General features: G+C 43.3%; 2 protein-coding genes across 3 annotated transcripts in view; both read left to right on the forward strand.

Moving 5' to 3' along the window:
• Positions 1–3,720: 3,720 nt before the first annotated feature.
• The window catches only part of LOC146577274 (protein NLRC3-like), a 276,198-nt gene continuing 258,364 nt past the window's right edge, over positions 3,721–21,554 (forward strand). Inside the window, exons 1-8 of one of the 2 annotated variants that reach the window (XM_085252731.1) lie at positions 3,721–3,831; positions 7,166–7,286; positions 7,371–7,472; positions 9,656–9,734; positions 9,896–10,082; positions 10,212–12,009; positions 12,918–13,091; positions 13,718–13,891. In XM_085252731.1, coding sequence (XP_085108857.1) covers positions 7,198–7,286; positions 7,371–7,472; positions 9,656–9,734; positions 9,896–10,082; positions 10,212–12,009; positions 12,918–13,091; positions 13,718–13,891 — 2,603 coding nt within the window. In that variant the 5' untranslated portion in view covers positions 3,721–3,831; positions 7,166–7,197. The remainder of the gene's footprint in view (positions 3,832–7,165; positions 7,287–7,370; positions 7,473–9,655; positions 9,735–9,895; positions 10,083–10,211; positions 12,010–12,917; positions 13,092–13,717; positions 13,892–21,554) is intronic. The other variant, XM_085252740.1, reaches the window with a different exon arrangement.
• Positions 3,738–21,554, forward strand: part of LOC146577275 (NACHT, LRR and PYD domains-containing protein 12-like) — a 138,933-nt gene continuing 121,116 nt past the window's right edge. Inside the window, exon 1 of the mRNA XM_085252751.1 lies at positions 3,738–3,831. The gene's annotated coding sequence lies outside the window, so the exon portion shown is untranslated. The remainder of the gene's footprint in view (positions 3,832–21,554) is intronic.

Consider the following 21,554-nt stretch of genomic DNA (forward strand, 5'->3'; position numbering starts at 1 on the left):
GGTCAACGATAGAGATTTTGGCCCTTTCTCAATATGCGTACTTGTGCGTACTTGCGTTCTCGTCTACTCGGGATACGTCATCAGTCGGAGACCAAGTACTGTTCCAATTCGAAGTACGCATCAAGCCGAGTTCTCGCTCCGCCCTTTTTATCGAGCATGCATCGGTGGTGACTTGTGTGGACTTTGTACAGCTAAATATCCCAGAATGCATTTCGTCCAAAACTCAAACGTGGCAATGGTGGACGAGCGGGGCTGAAAACTTTTAAATATTACTCTTTCTGGGTCACAAAATAAACGTTTAAACTTCAAATATCTGCTCGATTTATCAAGATATCATTTATTTCCAAACACGCTCCGGCGTTTTCGGAGACGTCTGTGACCCGCCAGCTCCATAGCAGACAACGAGGTCGAGGATCATTAGAGCTGGCGAGAACAGCGCATCGTTTTCAACCCCCCCCCCCCCCCCCCCCCCCCCCCCCCGCGGTCTTTTCGCTACTCAGGTTAAACAAACCCCAAACCCCAGCAGCTGTCTATTGTATTGAGTGTCCACTAAAATAAAAATAAAAGCATTGTAACATCTCACCTGCTTGTTTTTATTAAGGTATGTACACGTATGTACATGTACACTATTTTTATTAATAGAGATTTCACCACTGAGGTTAAACATGATATATAAGTCACTTAGATCACTTCTAAATGTTAATGTTTGGCTTATTTCAGTGTTTTATTTGTTCCTGAGTAAACCGGTTTGGCTGTGATTAAAGTTAAGCTTCATAACATATTACTCACAGTTAAATTAAGAGGGGACGGCAGTAAAAACTCTGGACCTGTGACATCATCAAGTATGCCGGTGTTCCAATTGTACAAATCGCGAGTCCGTGCTCGCGTTTCCGGCAAGTCCGTGCGGTCTCGGCAAATCCGGTCTCGCCGAAAACGCGAGTACATACTTGCGTACTTAGAATTGAGAAAGGGCCTCTGACTATATCGCTCTATCGCGATAGCACATGTTGATGATGTCATCAAGCTGCGCCTTTTTTGGTCGAAAGCATCGCAGCGGCTACAACAATTATCATCTGCAATTATGGTGGGCGACAGTCATAGCAAAGAGATAAAGCACTTTTGAAACGCGGGGAAAGCCAAAAACTGCACTTCCTCCACTTCCGTAACATTGATTCATTAATGTTGAATTCTCTCGCAGCTGCTCTATTCCCATGTTGTTGCAGTATATTAATCAGAATCAGAATACTTTATTGATCCCTGGGGGAAATTATTTTTTGTTACAGTGCTCCATTTTAAACCAACATTAAGACAAGACAGACAATACACTAACTAAGAATAGTACAATATATACATATATATACATACATGCATACATAAGTCACTCATAAATAAATAGCTGGAAAAGAAACATGTGTAGTTGTAGCAGCAAACAGTGTGTTAAGTGGATGCGTTGTACAGGGAGATGGCCACAGGCAGGAATGATTTCCTGTGTCGTTCAGTGGTGCTTTTCGGTAATCTCAGTCTCTCACTGAACGAGCTCCTGTGACTGACCAACATGTCATGGAGTGGGTGGGAGGTGTCATCCAACATTGTCTTTATCTTGGACAGCATCCGCCTCTCCAACACCACCTTGAGGGAGTTCAGCTCCATCCCCACAACATTGCTGGCCTTACGGATCAGTTTATTAAGTCTGTTGGCATCTGCGACCCTCAGCCTGCTCCCCCAGCATGCAACAGCATAGAGGATCGCACTGGCCACCACAGACTCATAGAAAATCCTCAGCATTTTCTGGCAGATGTTGAAGGACCTCAGTCGCCTCAAAAAATAGAGACGACTCTGGCCCTTCCTGTAAAGTGCTGTGGTGTTTTTAGCCCAGTCCAGTTTATTGTCAATGTGTACTCCAAGGTATTTATAGTCCTCCACAATGTCAACACTGACCCCCTGCATTGAAACAGGGGTCAAGTGTTTCCTGGTCTTCCTGAAGTCCACGATCAGTTCCTTGGTCTTTGCCACGTTGAGCTGCAGATGATTCTGCTCACACCACGTGACAAAGGAGTCGACCACAGCCCGGTACTCTGTCTCATCATCCCTGCTGATGCATCCAACCACCGCAGAGTCATCAGAAAACTTCTGAAGATGGAGGTCTCTGTGCAGTGGCTGAAGTCTGTGGTGTAGAGGGTGAAGAGGAAGGGGGAGAGGACAGTCCCCTGTGGTGCCCCTGTGTTGCTGATCACCTTGTCAGACACACACTGTGGGAGACGTACATATTGTGGTCTTCCTGTCAGGTAATCAACAATCCAGGACACCAGAGAAGCATCCACCTGCATCGCTGCTAACTTATCACCCAGGAGGGTCGGCCTGATGGTGTTGAAAGCACTGGAAAAGTCAAAAAACATGACCCTCACAGTGCTCGCCGGCTGGTCCAGATGGGTGTAGACACGATTGAGCAGGTAGATGATGGCGTCCTCAGTTCCGAGACGAATCATAACTAACCTCGTATTGTGGATGGATGATTTCAGTTGTTCTCCTGACTGAAGTTTGGCCCGTGTACAGCATCCTGCTATGCGATTGCATTTGTCCCTGACCACCAGAATCCCTCACGTTAACTTTTATCGAGTGGAAAAAAAGTTGGCGTTCATCCTCCAGCTTCACTGTGCTAATGTTATGCTAACATAGCTGTGTCACTAGCAATCACGTAGCACAACATTATATACCAGGTAGTCCAACTTCAGTAACCCTGCAAACGCCACTGCTGTTTAGTTTTCTGTCTTCATTTATGCTGGAAGTGATAGCAGAGCTGTTTGAATTAGTTTCAAAAATCTCTCAGTCAGAACATGCTATGAAATGTTTAGGTGGAAACTAGCGAGCTGACTTCCTGTTAACTTCTAACTCCGTTAAATTTAATAAATTCTGTTTTCATGGATGTTAAACTTAATTGTTACACCTGGTAAAGCAGCAACACTGATGATTTTATTAAAGATGAAAGAATTTAGACCGTTTTTAACTCTTAGTGTTCGTTTGACTTTGGGACCTGAAGCGGACGGAGTTTTGGACCCAGATTACTCCGTGAAGCTCCTCACCACGGCAGCCGTAATGCTCTGACGATCCATCAAGCAGTGCGGCTTCGTAGCTTACCAAAGTTCTACTAAAACATTTTTTAACAGATTTCTGCAGCCAAAATCGGTTCGAGGTCACGAAGCACAACCAGAATTCATACATAAGGCACACTCTTGATTTTTGAGAAAATTAAAGGATTGTAAGTCTGCCTTATAGTGTGGAAAATATGTTATACAGAAGAAAAGAATATATCGCGATATATATCGTTACCGCACGTGCTTCAAATTATACCGCGATATGGATTTTAGGCCATATTGCCCAGCCCTAACTCCCAATTTATTTACAACATTTGAAACATACAGTGTAGCTCCGTCAAAACACTCCAAGGCCAAGTGAAAGTGCTGAGAGGGAAAAGATCATGATTAATGATTTATTTAAACTCATAACTGGCTGCAGCAGCTGAACTTTGACCTGTGAGATGCAGCTTAAGCTTCTTTTATGGTTCAGTGTTTAATGTGTAAACTGTTTATCACTGCAGAGACGCCTACAGGCTATCTACTGTTCAAAAGTGAATTGTTATACACAGTGTGGCAGCTGACCTTTGACCTGTGAGCTTCAGCCTCTTTGCTGGTGTGAAGTGTTTAATCTGACGCAGTCTGCAGACACAGAGGACTGCTGACGGAGAAGAAGCAGAGGATTTTCTGTTTCTACACAGACCTGGTCCAGGCAGCAGAGAGCTGCAGAGTGAAGACGTTCATTGGAAGAAGAAGCTGAGTAAGTTCAACGTCCTCTTTGAATCCTGGATCAGGAAGTGAATATTTGGTGTTTAAACAAGGTTTCTGTCTTTGACTCAGTCTGCTGTCACTTTTTAGAGAGAAAAGGAGATTTTAGATTAACTGGTGTTCCTGCTGCTCCAGCATTAAAGCACAGTATAGGTGACTGCGCTGATGCCTGTTTATAATTTCACCAAAGCTAATAAACTGTTGGCTAAATTTTCTTGTTTTCAGATGTAAACAGAGGTGAGAGGAGCAGATAATAAGGATTAAATATTATGCTGAATAACTAAATTCTGCTAGTCTGTGACGTAACTCCCAGCAGCATCGCCTCATTTCTTTGACCTTTAACATGAGTTAGCTTAGCTAGCAGAGCAGCTATCTCTGCTGTCTGTCATGTGACCGAGTCAAGTGTGTGTAGTAGACTTGTTAGCGTAATGATAAGGGTTTCAGATATTGAGGATGAGTTACAAAACAACACTGGTCCAGAAGAGTTTGGGTCAAACAATGATTTTAATGAACACACGCGTGGGGAGATGTACACTGCAAAACATCAGCCCAAAAATACACCAGCAGTTGTTTTTATAGCATCAGGGTTTATTATTTTATTAGTTTATTATTTATGACGCCCCCTCATGCGTCAAAGCAGATACATCACCTCTACATCACAAATGTTCTGTTCAACGACTTTTGAGATATTCAGAAAAGCACACTCTCTCCGTCTCCACGGCAGGTGCTTCCTGTTCATCTTCTTCGCTTATCTCTGGAACATCAGACGCACGTCCTACAACAAACTATCACTTATGCAGGCACAAAAATGCAGTTACAAGCAAAATATGTCTGAACTCTTACCTAGACCTAAGTTCACCTACTCTGTATGTGTGCGTGTGTGTGTGTCATGACCTCAACTGCACTCTATCTCACCTCTCACCTCACCAGCTCTCATGTGTGTAATAACCTAACTGAAAGTATACATGTAATATATTGAATAAATGTTTTAATCAAGAACCACTACTACAAGCTTAATAAAAAAGGATATAAACTAATAAAAGATAATAATGAATAACCTGGTTATTCAAATAGCCTTATCCAGACAGCTCCTCAAAATAACAACCAAAAAATGCACACTTTACAGAGGAAACAAAGACATTTTAGAAGTATACTTCCTGACTTATTCTGAGTCATCTGTTACCAAGCAAACTCAAACGCAGAAGGTTGCTGAATACAGTCAGGCCTGTTTCTAGATTATAAGCGTGTATGCAATCCTCCATAGCTCCAAGTCACTTTACTCAATAGATCGGCCGGACATCGCGCCGACCGAGGCTTGAAACCTCCAATTAATTGACTGAGCTCAACTCTTTAATAAGCACAAAATGCAAGGTGCATATAAAATGATTACAGTTGCTCCTGCAATGAAAGATTATTATATGATTATGATAACACCTGTAATACAGACTTTAATGTAATGTCAACAGCTTCAATAAATGCTTTAATGAAATGATGATTAATGGAATGATAAAGATGATGGTTATGAACAGTAGCAGCAAAATAATTTCTTTAATCCTACAGTAGCTAGCAGGCTAAAAGAGGCTAGCAAACTGTGTGAACACTTTGTAAGAGGTGAGCAGTAAAAAGAAGGATAAAGAGCTCCTCCAAATGCTAATAATGCAGTTAACCTGAATTTACTGCTTGTTACATTATATGTGATGTTCAGTCGAAAACAATTACTTAAATTAACATTATTATTATTATTATTATTAGTATTATTATTATTATTAGTAGTATTATTATTATTATTATTATTAGTATTATTATTATTATTATTGGTTTATTATTCATAACATGGCTCCTTACTGTAGTGGTTTGAACAATTGATTTGTGGTTATTGTGTCCCTGCAAATTCAACAATGCACCTCAATGCAAAGCATCAAACAAATATTTTTATTATCAAGTCCTACTGGATGAATCACCGTAGCTCTGACAGTGAAGCACACTCATTTTTATTGGTAGTCACCTTGTAAGTGCAAGCTTTAAACTCTCATGGATGAGTAAAACTCATTAGAAACACTGGCGAGCAGTAAGTGAATAACAGGTTTGACAGCAGCAGCAGGGACGGTGCTGTCATAGTTTAACGTGGAGTCTGTTTGCACTCAAACAGTGAAGAGCGGAGAAAAGAACTTTAATGGTTCTGGGTCCTTTTGACCACTTTGCGTTTCTTGTGTTTTGGTGATGTTTTGTATTATGGTTTATGTTCTGGTTCATTTACAGTCTTCTTTATGCTGCTTTGAGTTTCTTATACTTCCTGTTTAGTTCCTTGATCATTAGATTTCCTCTGTGTCTCTGTGTGTCTCTGTGTGTCTCTGTGTGTGTCTGTGTGTGTCTGTGTTTGTGTGTGTTTGTGTGAGGCCTGGTGCTCCATTCTATATTTCCTCAGCCTGTCATGTCTCTCTTGTCTCCTCTTTCCCTCACTCGCTCTCGTCTGCCTTTCCTCCACTCCTCTGTCAAGCTCACGTGTCAGTGTTGCGTTCCTTTGTTTGCTGTTTTATTGTGAAAGTCTTGCATTCTTTGTTCAGTGTGTTTCATTTTTCCTGTGAAGGTTCTCAGTCATCCAGGTCATCATAGTTTAAGGAGCTTGGAAAGAAAAGCATCTGGACTTCTATAAGTTGCTTGAAGATGATTCGCCGTTATATTCGGGTTTCATGTCTCCACACGTCAAAAAAAGCGCCCCTCGACAGCCAAACCCATCTGTTCTCTGATGGGATTGTTACATTTGTGATTGACATGACATTGACCAATCAGATGAAAGGAAGAAAAATAGGGTCAAAATCCGTACTTGTAACTTGCAGGGTTTTTTTTCTAAGTCCACACACAAATCTTTTTTACGCACACAAATCTTTTTTACAAGTACAAAATATTTATGACCACATTTTGAGCCCATAGAAGAAGGTTCTCATTAGCAGTGAATCAGTGTGTGTGCAGTTCTCTGCAAACAGCAGGAAGAATTAGTGTGAAGCTTTAACTCTGCTGATCCTCTTTGAATCCTGGATCAGCTGAAAGGTTTAAAATGTTGTTCACACGTGTTGGACTGACTGAAGCTTCCAGTCACAGTGAATCAGTGTGTGTCAGTGAATGCATCGTGTGTGCTTCAGGCTCCATCTAGTGGACTGATAGCAGAGCAGCTGATGGCAGCTTCCTCTGCCTCACACTGCTGTCTGACTGCATCCAGCTGACACTGAGATGAAGCAGGAAAGAAGCAGCTGATATTTGGACAGCACACATGATGAAAGGAGGATTTCAGCTGATGTGCACATGAATGATTTGTGTTTCCTCTGCAGGTAGAAAGTGTGTGTGAGCTGAATTGAGCAGCATGGATCAGTGTGAGGACAGAGAGGAGGGAGCCCCTCCCTCTAAAAGCACTCTGTGTGGGGAACATGAGAGCCAGACCAAAGCTCAGAGGTGAGATGACCATCTCTAACTGTCCATGACTCTTCTCCATGTCACAGCTCAGCACTCACATCACTGCTCCATCATTATTCACAGGAACCAGCCTGGACCTCCACCCAGCTCTGTGTCCTTACAGAGTGACTGGTCTAAAGGTCGTCTCATTGATTTTAAAGTGCAGCCTGTGTCTGCTGCAGAGAGGTGAGCTGTTAGCAACATGAACTCTTTGATTAAACTGCTTGATGTTGTTGGATATAAACTACAAACACGTCGTTCCCTCAGTCCCATTTAAACTGTCTTTTAAAACAAGCCTTTGGTTTCTAAACAACTGAAAACCCACTTCAGCAAACAGGAAGTGATCAGAGCATCCGTCCACTTCCTGTCAGGCCCTGCAAACATTTCATATTGAAGAAAAGTAGCTGACATCTCACATTTTTACTCCACCACATTCAACCATTGTGACATTTTACAGCATGAAACTCTTGTCACATGACTCCTGTTATGTTATAGAGTCATGTGACCACCAGGGAGGGATTTGTATGGATGAAACACATTCAAATCAATCTGATTCATCAATGGAAACATTTTTGGTGTAAATGCAGCAACACTGAAAACGCTGAAGATAAAAACACAACAGATGAAATATGAACAAATCGAGGCTTTGAATACACGTGTGTGTGTTTGAGACACAGAGATAAATGGATTGTGTGTCTGTCCTATTGCTGCGTGAGGGTTTTATTGTAGATTTTGTGCGTGTACACTTTTGACCACGAAGGTGTTGAAAGGGCGTAAAACAGTTGGAGGCACCAGAGTGAACACTAGTGCTGTCAGTAGATTAAAAATGACTAATTAATGACACAATCTTCTGTCATTAATCCTGATTAATCACAATTACTTGATCAATAGCTGCAGTTACATTTTTCCAACTTTATATTTAAGCCTGTAACAGACGTTTACACCATATAATGAAGTCAATGCAGAATAAACACAAAGAATGTTAAACGCTTCAATTCAAAGAGACTTTGAATAGTTTTCAGTCTTTAACTCAGCTTCTCTGCTGTAAATACAACTTTGTAACAAACATATATACTAAAAGCTAAGTGTCCACTAATATATAATAATATATAATCTATGTTACTGCTGTTAATGAAAATGTTTAATCAGACTCATCACAGGGTTACTGTGGATTAATTTGGATTAATCACCATTAAACATCATTTTTAATGTAAACGAATCAAAGTTCATTTCATGAGCAAACAGACTCGAGAGAAAAGGGCAAATTTACACACTTAACATGTTTATTGAACATGTAAACATTGATTAACCTCCTGAATGAGCCGACCCCCCCAGGGACAGTCCTGCATGCTAATGATGGGCTCTGCTCTGTACCTGCAGGATTCTGTCAGCCACAAACTCCTCAGCTGATCCTGAATCTGAGCCCATCTGTCAAACCATCATTTTCTTCACAGGTCTGTGGAGGTGGCACTGATCCTGCAGCAGTCTAACACTCTCTGTCACTCTTCTTCAAGTCTTTGACACGAGGAACCAAAACTATGTTATTAACAACACTAACAGGTCTGCAGTTTGTCCACTTGGCAGTTGTGTCATCAGTGCTTTGCATTGTTGTGATATTTTAAGCTGGAAGTGCTTCGGTGAAAAGAAAATTCCTTCTGTCACGATGTGCAGAATCCTTCATGTTGGTCGGCTGGTCCGTCTTGTTATTTTTTTAATACTCAAACTTTCTATCGAGAGGTCAGTGTGTGTTTGTCATCTTCCATATTGAGCTGATTGGTTCAGCTGCCGTCACTAACAGATGTGCTGCACATCTGCACATGTGTTGAAGTGCGTTGATAGAAACATTTCAGGGATTTTGAGTCGTTCTACTCTCCAGATGAACCCCTAACCCTACATGTTAATTTTGACAGCACTGGTAAATCCTTTTTAATGTTCTTCTGTCAGATCATTGATTAGACTCGACTCCAAATACGAGACTCAGAAAACTCAAATGAAAACTCAAATCAAAGCAATGAGAAAAGGACTTCTTGTGTTAGAATGAAAACATATGGAAGTGGTCAGGTTTCAAACACTCGATGAATCTACTGCACAGTTACATTCAGGGACCTTTGGCCTCCTGAGAGCATTAGTTGATGGTTCATCACAGTTTTACCTTCCAGTGAGGGAATTTATCAGTTTGATGAAGTCTCAAAGTTTCCTCTGAGCTTCTGCAACATCATCACTTCCATCACTGATGAAAGAAAGTTCATAGAAATCTTCAGAATCTGAGAGTCTAAAACTTGACAAAGTTGATTCAGATGAAGTTATTTGAGCAGAAACTCCTGGATCTTTATCCTGTGTTGATCTAATCCTTCATGGTTCCTCCACAGAGTGGACCAGCAGAGCTCAGAGGTTCCCAGTGGTCAGTCTGCCCAGCAGCATCAAACACAGCTGGACTCCATATTTATGGTCTGTACATGTACAACAACTACTGTTACATCTGTTCTGTTCACAGTCGTCTCCATGCTGCTCTTTGTAGACCAGTGGATCGTCAGTGTGTCCAACATGGATCTGATGTTTGGCTCCATGATTTCAGTCTGATTGGCTCATTCATAAATATTCTGTTCCAGCTGCTGGAGGACAACATCATCACTTTTGTGAAGAACGAGCTGAAGAAGATCCAGAAGGTTCTGAGTCCAGATTACCCAGAATGCTTAGAGAGTCAGAGGAGCAGCAGCAGAGAGGCATTTGTGAAGATCACAGTGGACTTCCTGAGGAGAATGAAGCAGGAGGAGCTGGCTGACCATCTGCAGAGCAGTAAGAGGATTTATCTAAAGATTTAAGCTGCTGGATAAATGAACATTTTCCAGAGATGGAAGATGGAGCAACATGTTTTAAAGATTAGTTCTTTTTGGAAATTGAGTGTTTATTTTTCTTCTCATTCAGAACTTCAAGCTGCTGTTTGTCATCGTAACCTTAAATCCACCCTGAAGAAGAAGTTCCAGTGTGTGTTTGAGGGCATCGCTAAAGCAGGAAGCCCAACCCTCCTGAATCAGATCTACACAGAGCTCTACATCACAGAGGGAGGGACTGCAGAGGTCAATGATGAACATGAGGTCAGACAGATTGAAACAGCATCCAGGAAACCAGACAGACCAGAAACAACCATCAGACAAGAAGACATCTTTAAAGCCTCACCTGGAAGAGACGAACCAATCAGAACAGTGCTGACAAAGGGAGTGGCTGGCATTGGGAAAACAGTCTTAACACAGAAATACAGCCTGGACTGGGCTGAAGACAAAGCCAACCAGGACATCCAGTTCATATTTCCATTCACTTTCAGAGAGCTGAATGTGCTGAAAGAGGAAACGTTCAGTTTGGTGGGACTTGTTCATCACTTCTTTACTGAAACCAAAGAAGCAGGAATCTGCAGCTTTGAAGACTTCCAGGTTGTGTTCATCTTTGATGGTCTGGATGAGTGTCGACTTCCTCTGGACTTCCACAAAACTACGATCCTAACTGACCCTAGAAAGTCCACCTCAGTGGATGTGCTGCTGATAAACCTCATCAGGGGGAAACTGCTTCCCTCTGCTCGCCTCTGGATAACCACACGACCTGCAGCAGCCAATCAGATCCCTCCTGACTGTGTTGGCATGGTGACAGAGGTCAGAGGGTTCACTGACCCACAGAAGGAGGAGTACTTCAGGAAGAGATTCAGAGATGAGGAGCAGGCCAGCAGGATCATCTCCCACATCAAGACATCACGAAGCCTCCACATCATGTGCCACATCCCAGTCTTCTGCTGGATCACTGCTACAGTTCTGGAGGATGTGCTGGAAACCAGAGAGGGAGGACAGCTGCCCAAGACCCTGACTGAGATGTACATCCACTTCCTGGTGGTTCAGGCCAAAGTGAAGAAGGTCAAGTATGATGGAGGAACTGAGACAGATCCACACTGGAATAAAAAGAACAGGAAGATGATTAAGTCTCTGGGAAAACTGGCTTTTGATCAGCTGCAGAAAGGAAACCTGATCTTCTATGAATCAGACCTGACAGAGTGTGGCATCGATATCAGAGCAGCCTCAGTGTACTCAGGAGTGTTCACACAGATCTTTAAAGAGGAGAGAGGACTGTACCAGGACAAGGTGTTCTGCTTCATCCATCTGAGTGTTCAGGAGTTTCTGGCTGCTCTTCATGTCCATCTGACCTTCATCAACTCTGGACTCAATCTGCTGGAACAACAACAAACAACATCCAAGAAGTCTGAAACAGGAGAATCTGCAAAGAAACACTTCTACCAGAGTGCTGTGGACAAGGCCTTACAGAGTCCAAATGGACACCTGGACTTGTTCCTCCGCTTCCTCCTGGGTCTTTCCCTGCAGACCAATCAGAGTCTCCTACGAGGTCTGCTGACACAGACAGGAAGTAGCTCACAGACCAATAGGAAAACAGTCCAGTATATCAAGAAGAAGCTCAGTGAGAATCTGTCTGCAGAGAAAAGCATCAATCTGATCCACTGTCTGAATGAACTGAATGATCGTTCTCTAGTGGAGGAGATCCAACAGTCCCTGAGATCAGGAAGTCTCTCCACAGGTAAACTGTCTCCTGCTCAGTGCTCAGCTCTGGTCTTCATCTTACTGTCATCAGAAGAAGATCTGGATGTGTTTGACCTGAAGAAATACTCTGCTTCAGAGGAGGCTCTTCTGAGGCTGCTGCCAGTGGTCAAAGCCTCCAACAAAGCTCTGTGAGTAAATCTGTGATCATGTTTATTTTTAAAATGTTGATTAAAAGTGGTCATAGATTTCTTCCATGACAGATCCATGTCCTAAAACCACGAGCCAGCGTAGTTGTATAGTATAAAAGAAAAAAGGAGAACTTTTGACCACAATATTGTAACTTGAATGAACTTTTGATACAGCCTTTAAACATAAAATTTATGAACAGAATCGGTGACAAAGGGCAGCCCTGGTGGAGCCCATCACCCACCGGACTTATTACTATCCAACGTATTGCCGGCTATGCCAACCAAGCTCTTGCAATGGTTGTAAAAGGATCGAATGGCTATTAAATGTTTCTCAGTTTTATTATTTTCAGTCACATCTGTTTTTGATTATTAACTGAATATTTTAAAATTCAGGCTTTTTATGTTATACAAAACATCTTTTCTTATGTCTTGTATTGATTCTGAAGGAATAGTTTTCATCAGTATCGCAGATACCAGCCTGAATTTTACTTTGTATTGGATCAGGAAGGAAATCAGTGGCATCACACATCACTTACAGCAACTTCAGTACCTCTTCATTTTAATAAACTGGGGGGAGGTGAACCAAGATTCAGTATGAGATAAAGAATTATTTTTAACTGTAAGGTTGGAGAAATCTGTTGTTGGAAATTGGAAGAACAGGTCATCTTAAAAATCACTGCATTGTAGTTTTATTCAGGCCCCTTCAATCTGTGATCGCTGTTGCTTTGCATTGTAAATGCTACTATTACAAAAGTCACAAATATTAGTGTATGTGTGTGTTGTTGGGTAATAAACCAAAAGAACAGAATCTACCAGCACCTCACTGATTTCTGCTTAAAAACAACAAAAACGGCAATAAAGCTCTGATTTGTTTGGTTGATCTTGTCTCCCTTCCCGCTTGATGTCAGACTGAGTGGTTGTAACCTGTCAGACAGAAGCTGTGAAGCTCTGTCCTCAGTCCTGAGCTCCCAGTCCTCCCGTCTGACAGAGCTGGACCTGGGTAACAACAACCTGCAGGATTCAGGACTGAAGCTTCTGTCTGCTGGGATGAAGAGTCAATACTGCAAACTGGAAACGCTGAGGTCAGATCAAGCAATATCGATTTTTTTTCATCAATTAACATCATTTAATCAATTTCATTTGGAAAAAATTAACATTGTGTGTATGTTTTGTCTTTTTAATGAATCCATGCAAGTCACAGTAAACTGCCACATTTGACTTTTGTAACATGAGGCAATAAGGATTCCATTACATGCCAACCCTCCCGATTTTTCCGGGAGAATCCTGAATTTCAGTGCCCCTCCCGAAAATCTCCCGGAGCCACCATTCTCCTGGAATTCTCCTGATTTTCCACCAGGAAAACAAAATAGAAAAACCATATCCCAGAATTCATAGCGTGGCCCAGCCAATTCCAGTTTCCAACAATGGCTGCAGCTACTTAGTTTTAATATTGCTCTTATTACTCTTTCTGGGTCACAAAATAAACTTTTAACATATTTTCAGGCGAGAATGTCGTATGTTTTGTTTTTTTAATGAATCCATGCAAGTCACAGTAAACTGCCACATTTGTCTTTTGTAACATGAGGCAATAAGGATTCCAGCATGTCCTGAAACAGTGTTGAAGTATTGTAAATATAGTAGCTCCTCATGGCACCATGAATATACTTTAACACAAGTGTTTCATGTCTTCTTGTCATCCTTTCTTCAGACTGAGTGGCTGTAACCTGTCAGACAGAAGCTGTGAAGCTCTGTCCTCAGTCCTGAGCTCCCAGTCCTCCCATCTGACAGAGCTGGATCTGGGTAACAACAACCTGCAGGATTCAGGACTGAAGCTTCTGTTTTCTGCAGTGGAGAGTCCAAAGTGTACACTTGGGATTCTCAGGTCAGGATTCAGTCTTTTCTGATGATGATTTTAAAACCTGAGTCAGGTCGATAAATGGCTTACTCATTTACAACAGACATGATTTGTTAAATCACCTTATATATGTGTGCTTAAGTTCTGTGCTGCTGTGATTTATTGCCCGTGCTGTCTTTCAGTTCAGCTTTGTCGAGTCTCTGGTAGGATTTCTTTTACATGACCTGTGTAAAAACAAAACAGGAAACATATTAAGCTGAAGTAAGATGCACAATTTTAAAAATGGGGCACAAAAAATGTTGCTGCTTTCTGGAAAGTGCGTCTAAGAAGACCCAATGGAGAAAGTGAAGAGAAAAATCAAAGATTAAGAAGAAGAAAATGGCAGAGGCAGTTTCTCTTGGACTGCCTGCAGATGGGGTGAGACTCTAGAAACAGGGATGATTGGAGAAAATGTAAAGAGGCCAGGAGATGAATACTCTGGTGTTCTGGGGATAGTTCAAGGTTCAAGGCTCTTTATTTGTCACATGCATAGTTATACAAGTATAACACACAGTGAAATGTAGCCTGACACGCTCCTCGACATGTGCAAAAATTGGGGGGGGGGGTGTAGAGGAAGAACATTATATATATATATATATAAACACCCAGCACGCCCCTGCGGGCGGTTTATCCTTCAAGCTCGGGTCCTCTACCAGAGGCCTGGGAGCTTGAGGGTCCTGCGCAGTATCTTAGCTGTTCCCAGGACTGCGCTCTTCTGGACAGAGATCTCCGATGTTGTTCCCGGGATCTGCTGGAGCCACTCGCCTAGCTTGGGAGTCACCGCACCTAGTGCTCCGATTACCACGGGGACCACCGTTACCTTCACCCTCCACATCCTCTCGAGCTCTTCTCTAAGCCCTTGGTATTTCTCCAGCTTCTCGTGTTCCTTCTTCCTGATATTGCTGTCATTCGGAACCGCTACATCGATCACTACGGCCGTCTTCTTCTGTTTGTCTACCACCACTATGTCCGGTTGGTTAGCCACCACCATTTTGTCCGTCTGTATCTGGAAGTCCCACAGGATCTTAGCTCGGTCATTCTCCACCACCCTTGGGGGCATCTCCCATTTTGACCTCGGGACTTCCAGGTTATACTCGGCACAGATGTTCTAGTCCGGCATCTCCTGGTGTAGGTGTCCTGAAGCGGGGGGAGAGCAATCCTGCAGCAGCGTTCTGCTGTACGGATCACTCTCTGGAGAGCTTTTTGGTCCTTCACACAGCTGTTCCCGAACCACAATGTCATGTTCTCTGTGAGGATGCTCTCCACAGCGCATGTATAGAAAATCCTGAGGATCTTTGGAGAGACCCTGAACTTCCTCAGTTGTCGTAGGTGATACAGGCGCTGCCTAGCCTTTTTGGTCTGGACCTGAATGTGGGCAGCCCATGTCAGGTCTGAGGAGATGTGGACACCAAGATACTTGAAGGACTGCACCCTCTCCACTGGAGCTCCATTGATGATAATGGGCTTGTAGTCTCTGTGCTGACCCCTTCTGAAGTCCACCACCAGCTCCTTTGTCTTGCTGACGTTCAGCTGGAGGTGGTTGTCCTGGCACCACGATGCCAGATTCTTCACTTCATCCATGTAGGCCGCCTCATCGTTGTTGGAGATGGCACCCAACACCACTGTGTCGTCAGCAAACTTCACAATGGTGTTGGAGCCATGGGTGGCCACACAGTCTGAAGTGTAGAGGGAGTAGAGCAGTGGCGAGAGGACACATCCCTGAGGTGCTCCTGTGTTGATGGTGATGCTGTTGGAGAAGCACCTGCCCACCTGAGTTCTGCCAGTGAGGAAGTCCAACACCCATGCACACAGATGGCTGTTAAGTCCCAGATCCCTGAGCTTTGTGAACAGACTGCAGGGCACTATTGTGTTAAACGCTGAACTGTAATCAACAAACAGCATTCGCACATAGTTACCCTGTTTCTTGTCCACGTGGCTGAGTGTGGTGTGTAGGACGTGGGCGATGGCATCCTCTGTGGATCTGTTGGATCTGTAGGCGAACTGCAGCGGATCTATGGTGTCTGGGATGGAGGAGGAGATGATGTTCTTCAGCAGCCTCTCAAACACCTTCATTACTACCGAGGTCAGTGCAACTGGCCGGTAATCGTTCAGGGATGAGGGTTTGCTGTTCTTGGGCACAGGGATGATGGTGGATCTTTTGAAGCATGTGGGGACCACAGACTTCACCAGGGACACGTTGAAGATGTAAGTGAACACACCTGCTAGCTGGTCAGCACAGCAGCGCAGCAGACGGCCGGTGATGCCGTCTGGCCCCGCCGCTTTCCTTTTGTTCACTCTCCTCAGTGCCGCTCGGACGTCATGCTCCGCGATGCTGGTCACCGGTCTCTCGCTGATGACGTCACTGTCCTCGGTAGTCAGGCGGTAGATAGCATTAGCCGCCTGGCTAACCTCGAAACGGGCGTAGAACCGATTCAGCTCGTTGGTGAATGCAGAGTCAGCGTTGATCGGCGCAGTGTCCCTGGCTTTGTAGTCCGTAATGGTGCATAGTCCGTGCCACATACTCCCTGGTGGAAGCGGGACTCCACACGTTCCCGGTACCGGCGTTTGGCATCTCTCACCGCACGCCGTATGAGGCCGCTTTGTAGGCGCTCATATCGCCAGTGGCGAGACCCGTGTTGTAGGAGGCAGTCCTGGCGTTTTCTGCAGTGCGGATCGATCTGTCCATCCACGGTTTCTGGTTTGGAAATGTGGTGACTCTCACAGTGGGGATAATCTCCTCCGCTAGCATATTGACGAAGCATACTGCTACTTCCGTAAACTCGTTGATGTCGACTGCGCATGCTCTGAACATGTCCCAGTCGACGTCATTGAGTGCGTCCTGTAGCGTAGCTTCTGATTGGGCAGTCCACCGTTTCACCTCCCTCGTGGTCACGTCTTCCCTCCGTATGCTTTGTTTATACTGGGGAATGAGGAAGATGGCGTTGTGGTCAGACTTCCCAAAAGCCGGGTGTGAGACAGCTTTGTAGCCCTGCTTGTATGGCGTGTAGCAGTGATCCAAAATCCGATCCCCTCTCGTTGGACACGAGACATGCTGGTAAAAGTTTGGCATGACTTGTCTGAGGTTCGCTTTGTTAAAGTCTCCTGCTACAATGAGGGCTGCGCTCGGGTCCTTGTTTTGAAGCGAGCTTAGCACATCATGTAATTCGGACAAAGCCATACCTGTGTCCGCTTGGAGTGGGATGTAGACCACCGTGGCGATGACTGAGGTGAACTCACGGGGCAGATAGAAAGGGCGGCACTTAATGCTCAGGAACTCCAGATGTGGCGAGCAGCCGCTGGAGAGAGTAGAAATGCTCCTGGCATCACACCACTTTCTGTTTACCATGAAACACACTCCTCCACCTTTGGTTTTGTTCGACTCTGCCGTTCTGTCCGCGCGGAGCACAAAGAATGAATCCGACGGAGTTACGGCCTGGTCCGGCACGGTGGGGGTCAGCCATGTCTCCGTGAAGCACAGAATGTTGCAGTCCCTCATGTCACGTTGGAAGGTGACCCTTGCTCTTAGGTCATCGAGCTTGTTCTCCATGGATTGTACATTGGCCAGTAGGATACTGGGGCAAGTGGGGAACTAAAAACATGTGGACAGACTCATAATTAGGCCAAAGACACATTAAAGCAATTATTACAGGTTTAGAAACAGGGATGGATATGAAGGAGCTTAGCATGAATTTGCATTGAGGAAAGAATAGCAACGAGCATCAGAGGAAACAGTTAGGAAAACTAAGAGGATGTACTGGCAGGAATACTGCAGTACTTTAGGAAGAACTACACCAGTTAAGAATGTGTGGAGTACTGTTAAGAACATGAATGCAGACAGGAAACAACAGCAGTTTTTGTAAAGTAAATTCAAACTCCTTCATTAAATGCAGCTGGTTGAGTGAAAACAATGGAGAATGATTGTGTTACGTTGTTTATTCTCTATAGAAATGGAGCAGCAGGAGTGCATGCATAGCTGGACGTGGGCTGTATATACATGCGTGTATCTGTGTTGTCTGTGAGCAGAGAAAACAAAGCGCTGGAAATGTCCAGTGTATCATAAGCCAGCCAGTCCTGTTACTGCAATTCACTTCTTCACCAGAAAGTGTCACCATCAGGCTTCAACAGCAGTTTCCAGTATTAATAGTGTTAATGAGCTACAGGTCGTATGGATGGGAAAATGTAGAGATGCTGGGCAAACAATATGATCAAATCCACAGTGGGAATAATTGAAGTGATGACGGCAGGTGTAGAGAACAAAAATGAATGTTAAATCAGGAAAATCCTGGAGAAGAGGATAGTTCTAATGTTCAGTTTGTAATGTTGAATTCAACGCAGCTCTTAAGTGCATAAAAATGACTTCACCTGACGTCAGACTGAACAATCGGATTAGCTACTGATATTGATTTAACCCTTTAAGACCTACCATAGAACCAAGTCCGCCAGAGCTTATATTATATTTTTACATGCTGTAGAGCCATTTTTGGGAGCATTTCAAGTTACTATACATCAATACAACCATTACAGACTAAATTTTAATAATATGTATGTATTAAGTACATAGTAATTACATAAATTGCAAAAAAGTGCAATAAACTACAAAAAAATTGAAAATCGTTTTTGTTTTTTTAACATATATTTCTAGTTAGAGAAATTTAAGAGGCTTATCCCTCAAAACTGTAAATACAAAGTGTGCCCACTCTGACCAGTTTTAAAGGGTTAAAGCAAGAAAATATGGTATTAGCATTAGCTGCCAATTCCTATTCACCTAAAATTAGCATTACCTGCTAATGGCAGTCTACTTAGCATTAACTCTTCACTAATGTAATGCTAATTCACATCAAATTATCTTTAGCTTTAGCATTAGCGGCTAGCTTCAGCCTACCTAGCACTAGCTGCTCACATTGTTAAAAGGGAAGAGAAAACGATATTAGCATTAGCTTGTAATAATTATTCACCCCTAATTAGAATTAGCCACTAATGGCAGCATACTTAGCATTAACTTCTCACATCGTCATAATACAAATGATGCTAACTTGCATTAAATTAGACTGCTGTTATTAGCTAATGCTATTTAGCAGTAGCTGCTCACATTGCTATAAAGCAAAGGAAAACGATATGAGCATTAGGTTCTAATGCGTATTTGCCTTAAATTAGACGTAGGTGCTAATGGCGGACTACTTAGCATTAGCAGCTCAGATGTTGTAATGCTAGGAAAAAGAGTGTTAGCATTAGCCGTTCACATTGTTATGAAGTTAAGGGAAATAGTGTTAGCATTAGCTACTCACATTGTTAAAAAGTGTTAGCATTAGTGCATAATGCTAATTCACATCAAATTAGCATTAGTTAATAACGGCAGCCTATTTAGCATTAGCAGATAATGTCGACCTTGGCCCACTGGAAAAGTTCAGAACTAAAGATATAGGAGTGTTTCTCGATAGCTCTTTCTCGTTTGAGAAACAAATGAATTCTGTTATTAAAACCAGCTGTAAGGTTTATATTGTTGATTGTCATTTATGCTTAGAAATATTTACTCATATATGCTTAGAGTTGTATAATCGATTGCATGATGATAGAGGTTTGATCCTCAGTAGTCTGTAAAGACTCTGTGTGCCTTCCAGAGTGCTCTGGCATTGGGGCATGCACTTGGGGCCATGAGAGAGGTCGTACCCTCTCTTACTGATTTATGGTGTAGGACAGGGGTCTCAAACTCAATTTAGCTGGGGGCCGCTGCAGGCAGAGTCTGGGTGAGGCTGGGCCGCATTAGGTTTTCCACAAGAAAGGCATGGTTGAAAAATTCCAATCTTCTCAAATCTCTTTATTTTTATTTTTTAATACAAAATATGAAAAATAAATAAACAAATTAAGAATTATTAAGAAAATAAATCAATCTGTAATACATAAATAAAATAATAATAAGATATTTTTAGTCAGTGAACTTATGTGTTTTTTTCAGTCTTCTATATCTGCTGTATTTAGATTGAAATGTCTGTATTAACAGTTCTATAACCTTCTTCTGAACATGAATGGAACACTGTAGAAAATGAACTGTTCTTCTGAACATGGCTTCTCTTGCCTACTCCTTGCTGCTAGAGACCTGGCAGCGTTTCCTCTCGCATAGCCGAGCCAGATTTGGCCTGAGGGAGGAAGCAGTTGCGACCCTCAGTATGTCTTGAAGATGATCATCCGTAAGTCTGGACCTGTACTTGGACTTATTGAAGTTCAAAGTGGAGAAGAGCTTTTGGCACAAGTATGTGCTACCAAAAAGGCACATGGTCCGCTTGAACATTCGGGAAAGCCGAGGGAAACTAGGGCTCAAGTCTCTCAAAAATTGTCCAAGCTTGTCTGCTTTTCCACTCACCTCCCTGAACTTTGCTTTGAGTTCAGAGTTGCACTGCAGCTCAATGAGCTCCATTTGAAGCACAGAAGGGGCATCTTGCACATCAAAGGAGAAGGGGTCCGCAAAAATGTGAAAGCTGGCTCTGTGTGTCTTGAAGTCAGCAAATCTGTGATCAAATTCCTCCTGTAGCCTCAAAATGACATCAACATACTCGTCAGCACTGAATGGTGTGCCTGCATCCACGAGTGCCTTGCATGCTGGGAAATGGCAAAGGTTTGTCTGAGAGAGCTGAGCTTTCCAGAGCGCCAGTTTTGTGGAGAATGCTCTCACGTTGTCATAGGCAGCACTGACAAGTTGCCCCTGGCCTTGTAACGTCTTGTTCAGTACATTAAGCTCATGTGTCATATCAACAAGAAAAGCTGAGTCCATGAGCCATTTGGGATCAGTTAGCACAGGAACACTAACTCCATCCTTCTCCATGAAGGCTTCACTTCTGCTCTCAACTCAAAAAGTCTCTTTAATACATTTCCCCTGCTGAGCCAACGTACCTCAGTGAAGTCGAGCACATCCCCATATTCTGACTCCATTTCCTCTAAAAAAGCACAGAACCTTCGGTGCTTTAAGCCCCTGGATCTGATTTGGTTGATGCATTTCACAACAATAGACATCACATTGTCAAACTTCAGGCATTTGCTGCAAAGGACCTGCTGATGGATGATGCAGTGCAGAGCAATGGCCTCCTCCACGCCTTCCTCTTCCAGTTTGTTTTGTGCCACCAGTCCATTTTCCCTCCCTGTCATTGATGGCGCTCCATCTGTTGTTATTCCAACAAACCTCTTCCATGGCAAACCAACATTCTCAATGGCATCACACAGCTTGTAAATATCTGCTGAGCGGTGGTCTGGCCATGCATTGGAATTACTGTGAGCAGCTCCTCCATCACTTCAAAACTGTCATCAACACCACGGACATACATTGGGAGCTGGGCAGTGTCGGTGATGTCTGTGGTCTCATCAAGAGCGACTGAGTATACACTGAAACATTTGGCTTTCTCACACAGTTGGTCATAAATGTCACTTGACAGGTCAGAAATGCGATCTGCTGCGGTGTTGGCAGAAAGGCTGATGTTGCTAAACTGACCTTTCTTTCCCGGACAGACTATATTTGCAGCCTGCAATATGCACTTTTAGACAAATCCACCTTCTGTGAATGGCTTCCCTGCTTTAGCAATCATCTCACTAACCACGTGGCTCCGACTGCTGCATTATTCTCTTTGGTTGCTTTCTTGGAGAAATCTTGCTGCCTCAGTAGATC

Source organism: Mchenga conophoros, linkage group LG3 (genome assembly GCF_057382185.1).
Source record: "Mchenga conophoros isolate Kocher_MC1m ecotype Shallow Benthic linkage group LG3, M_conophoros_male_GT1.1, whole genome shotgun sequence".
NCBI lineage: Eukaryota > Metazoa > Chordata > Actinopteri > Cichliformes > Cichlidae > Mchenga > Mchenga conophoros.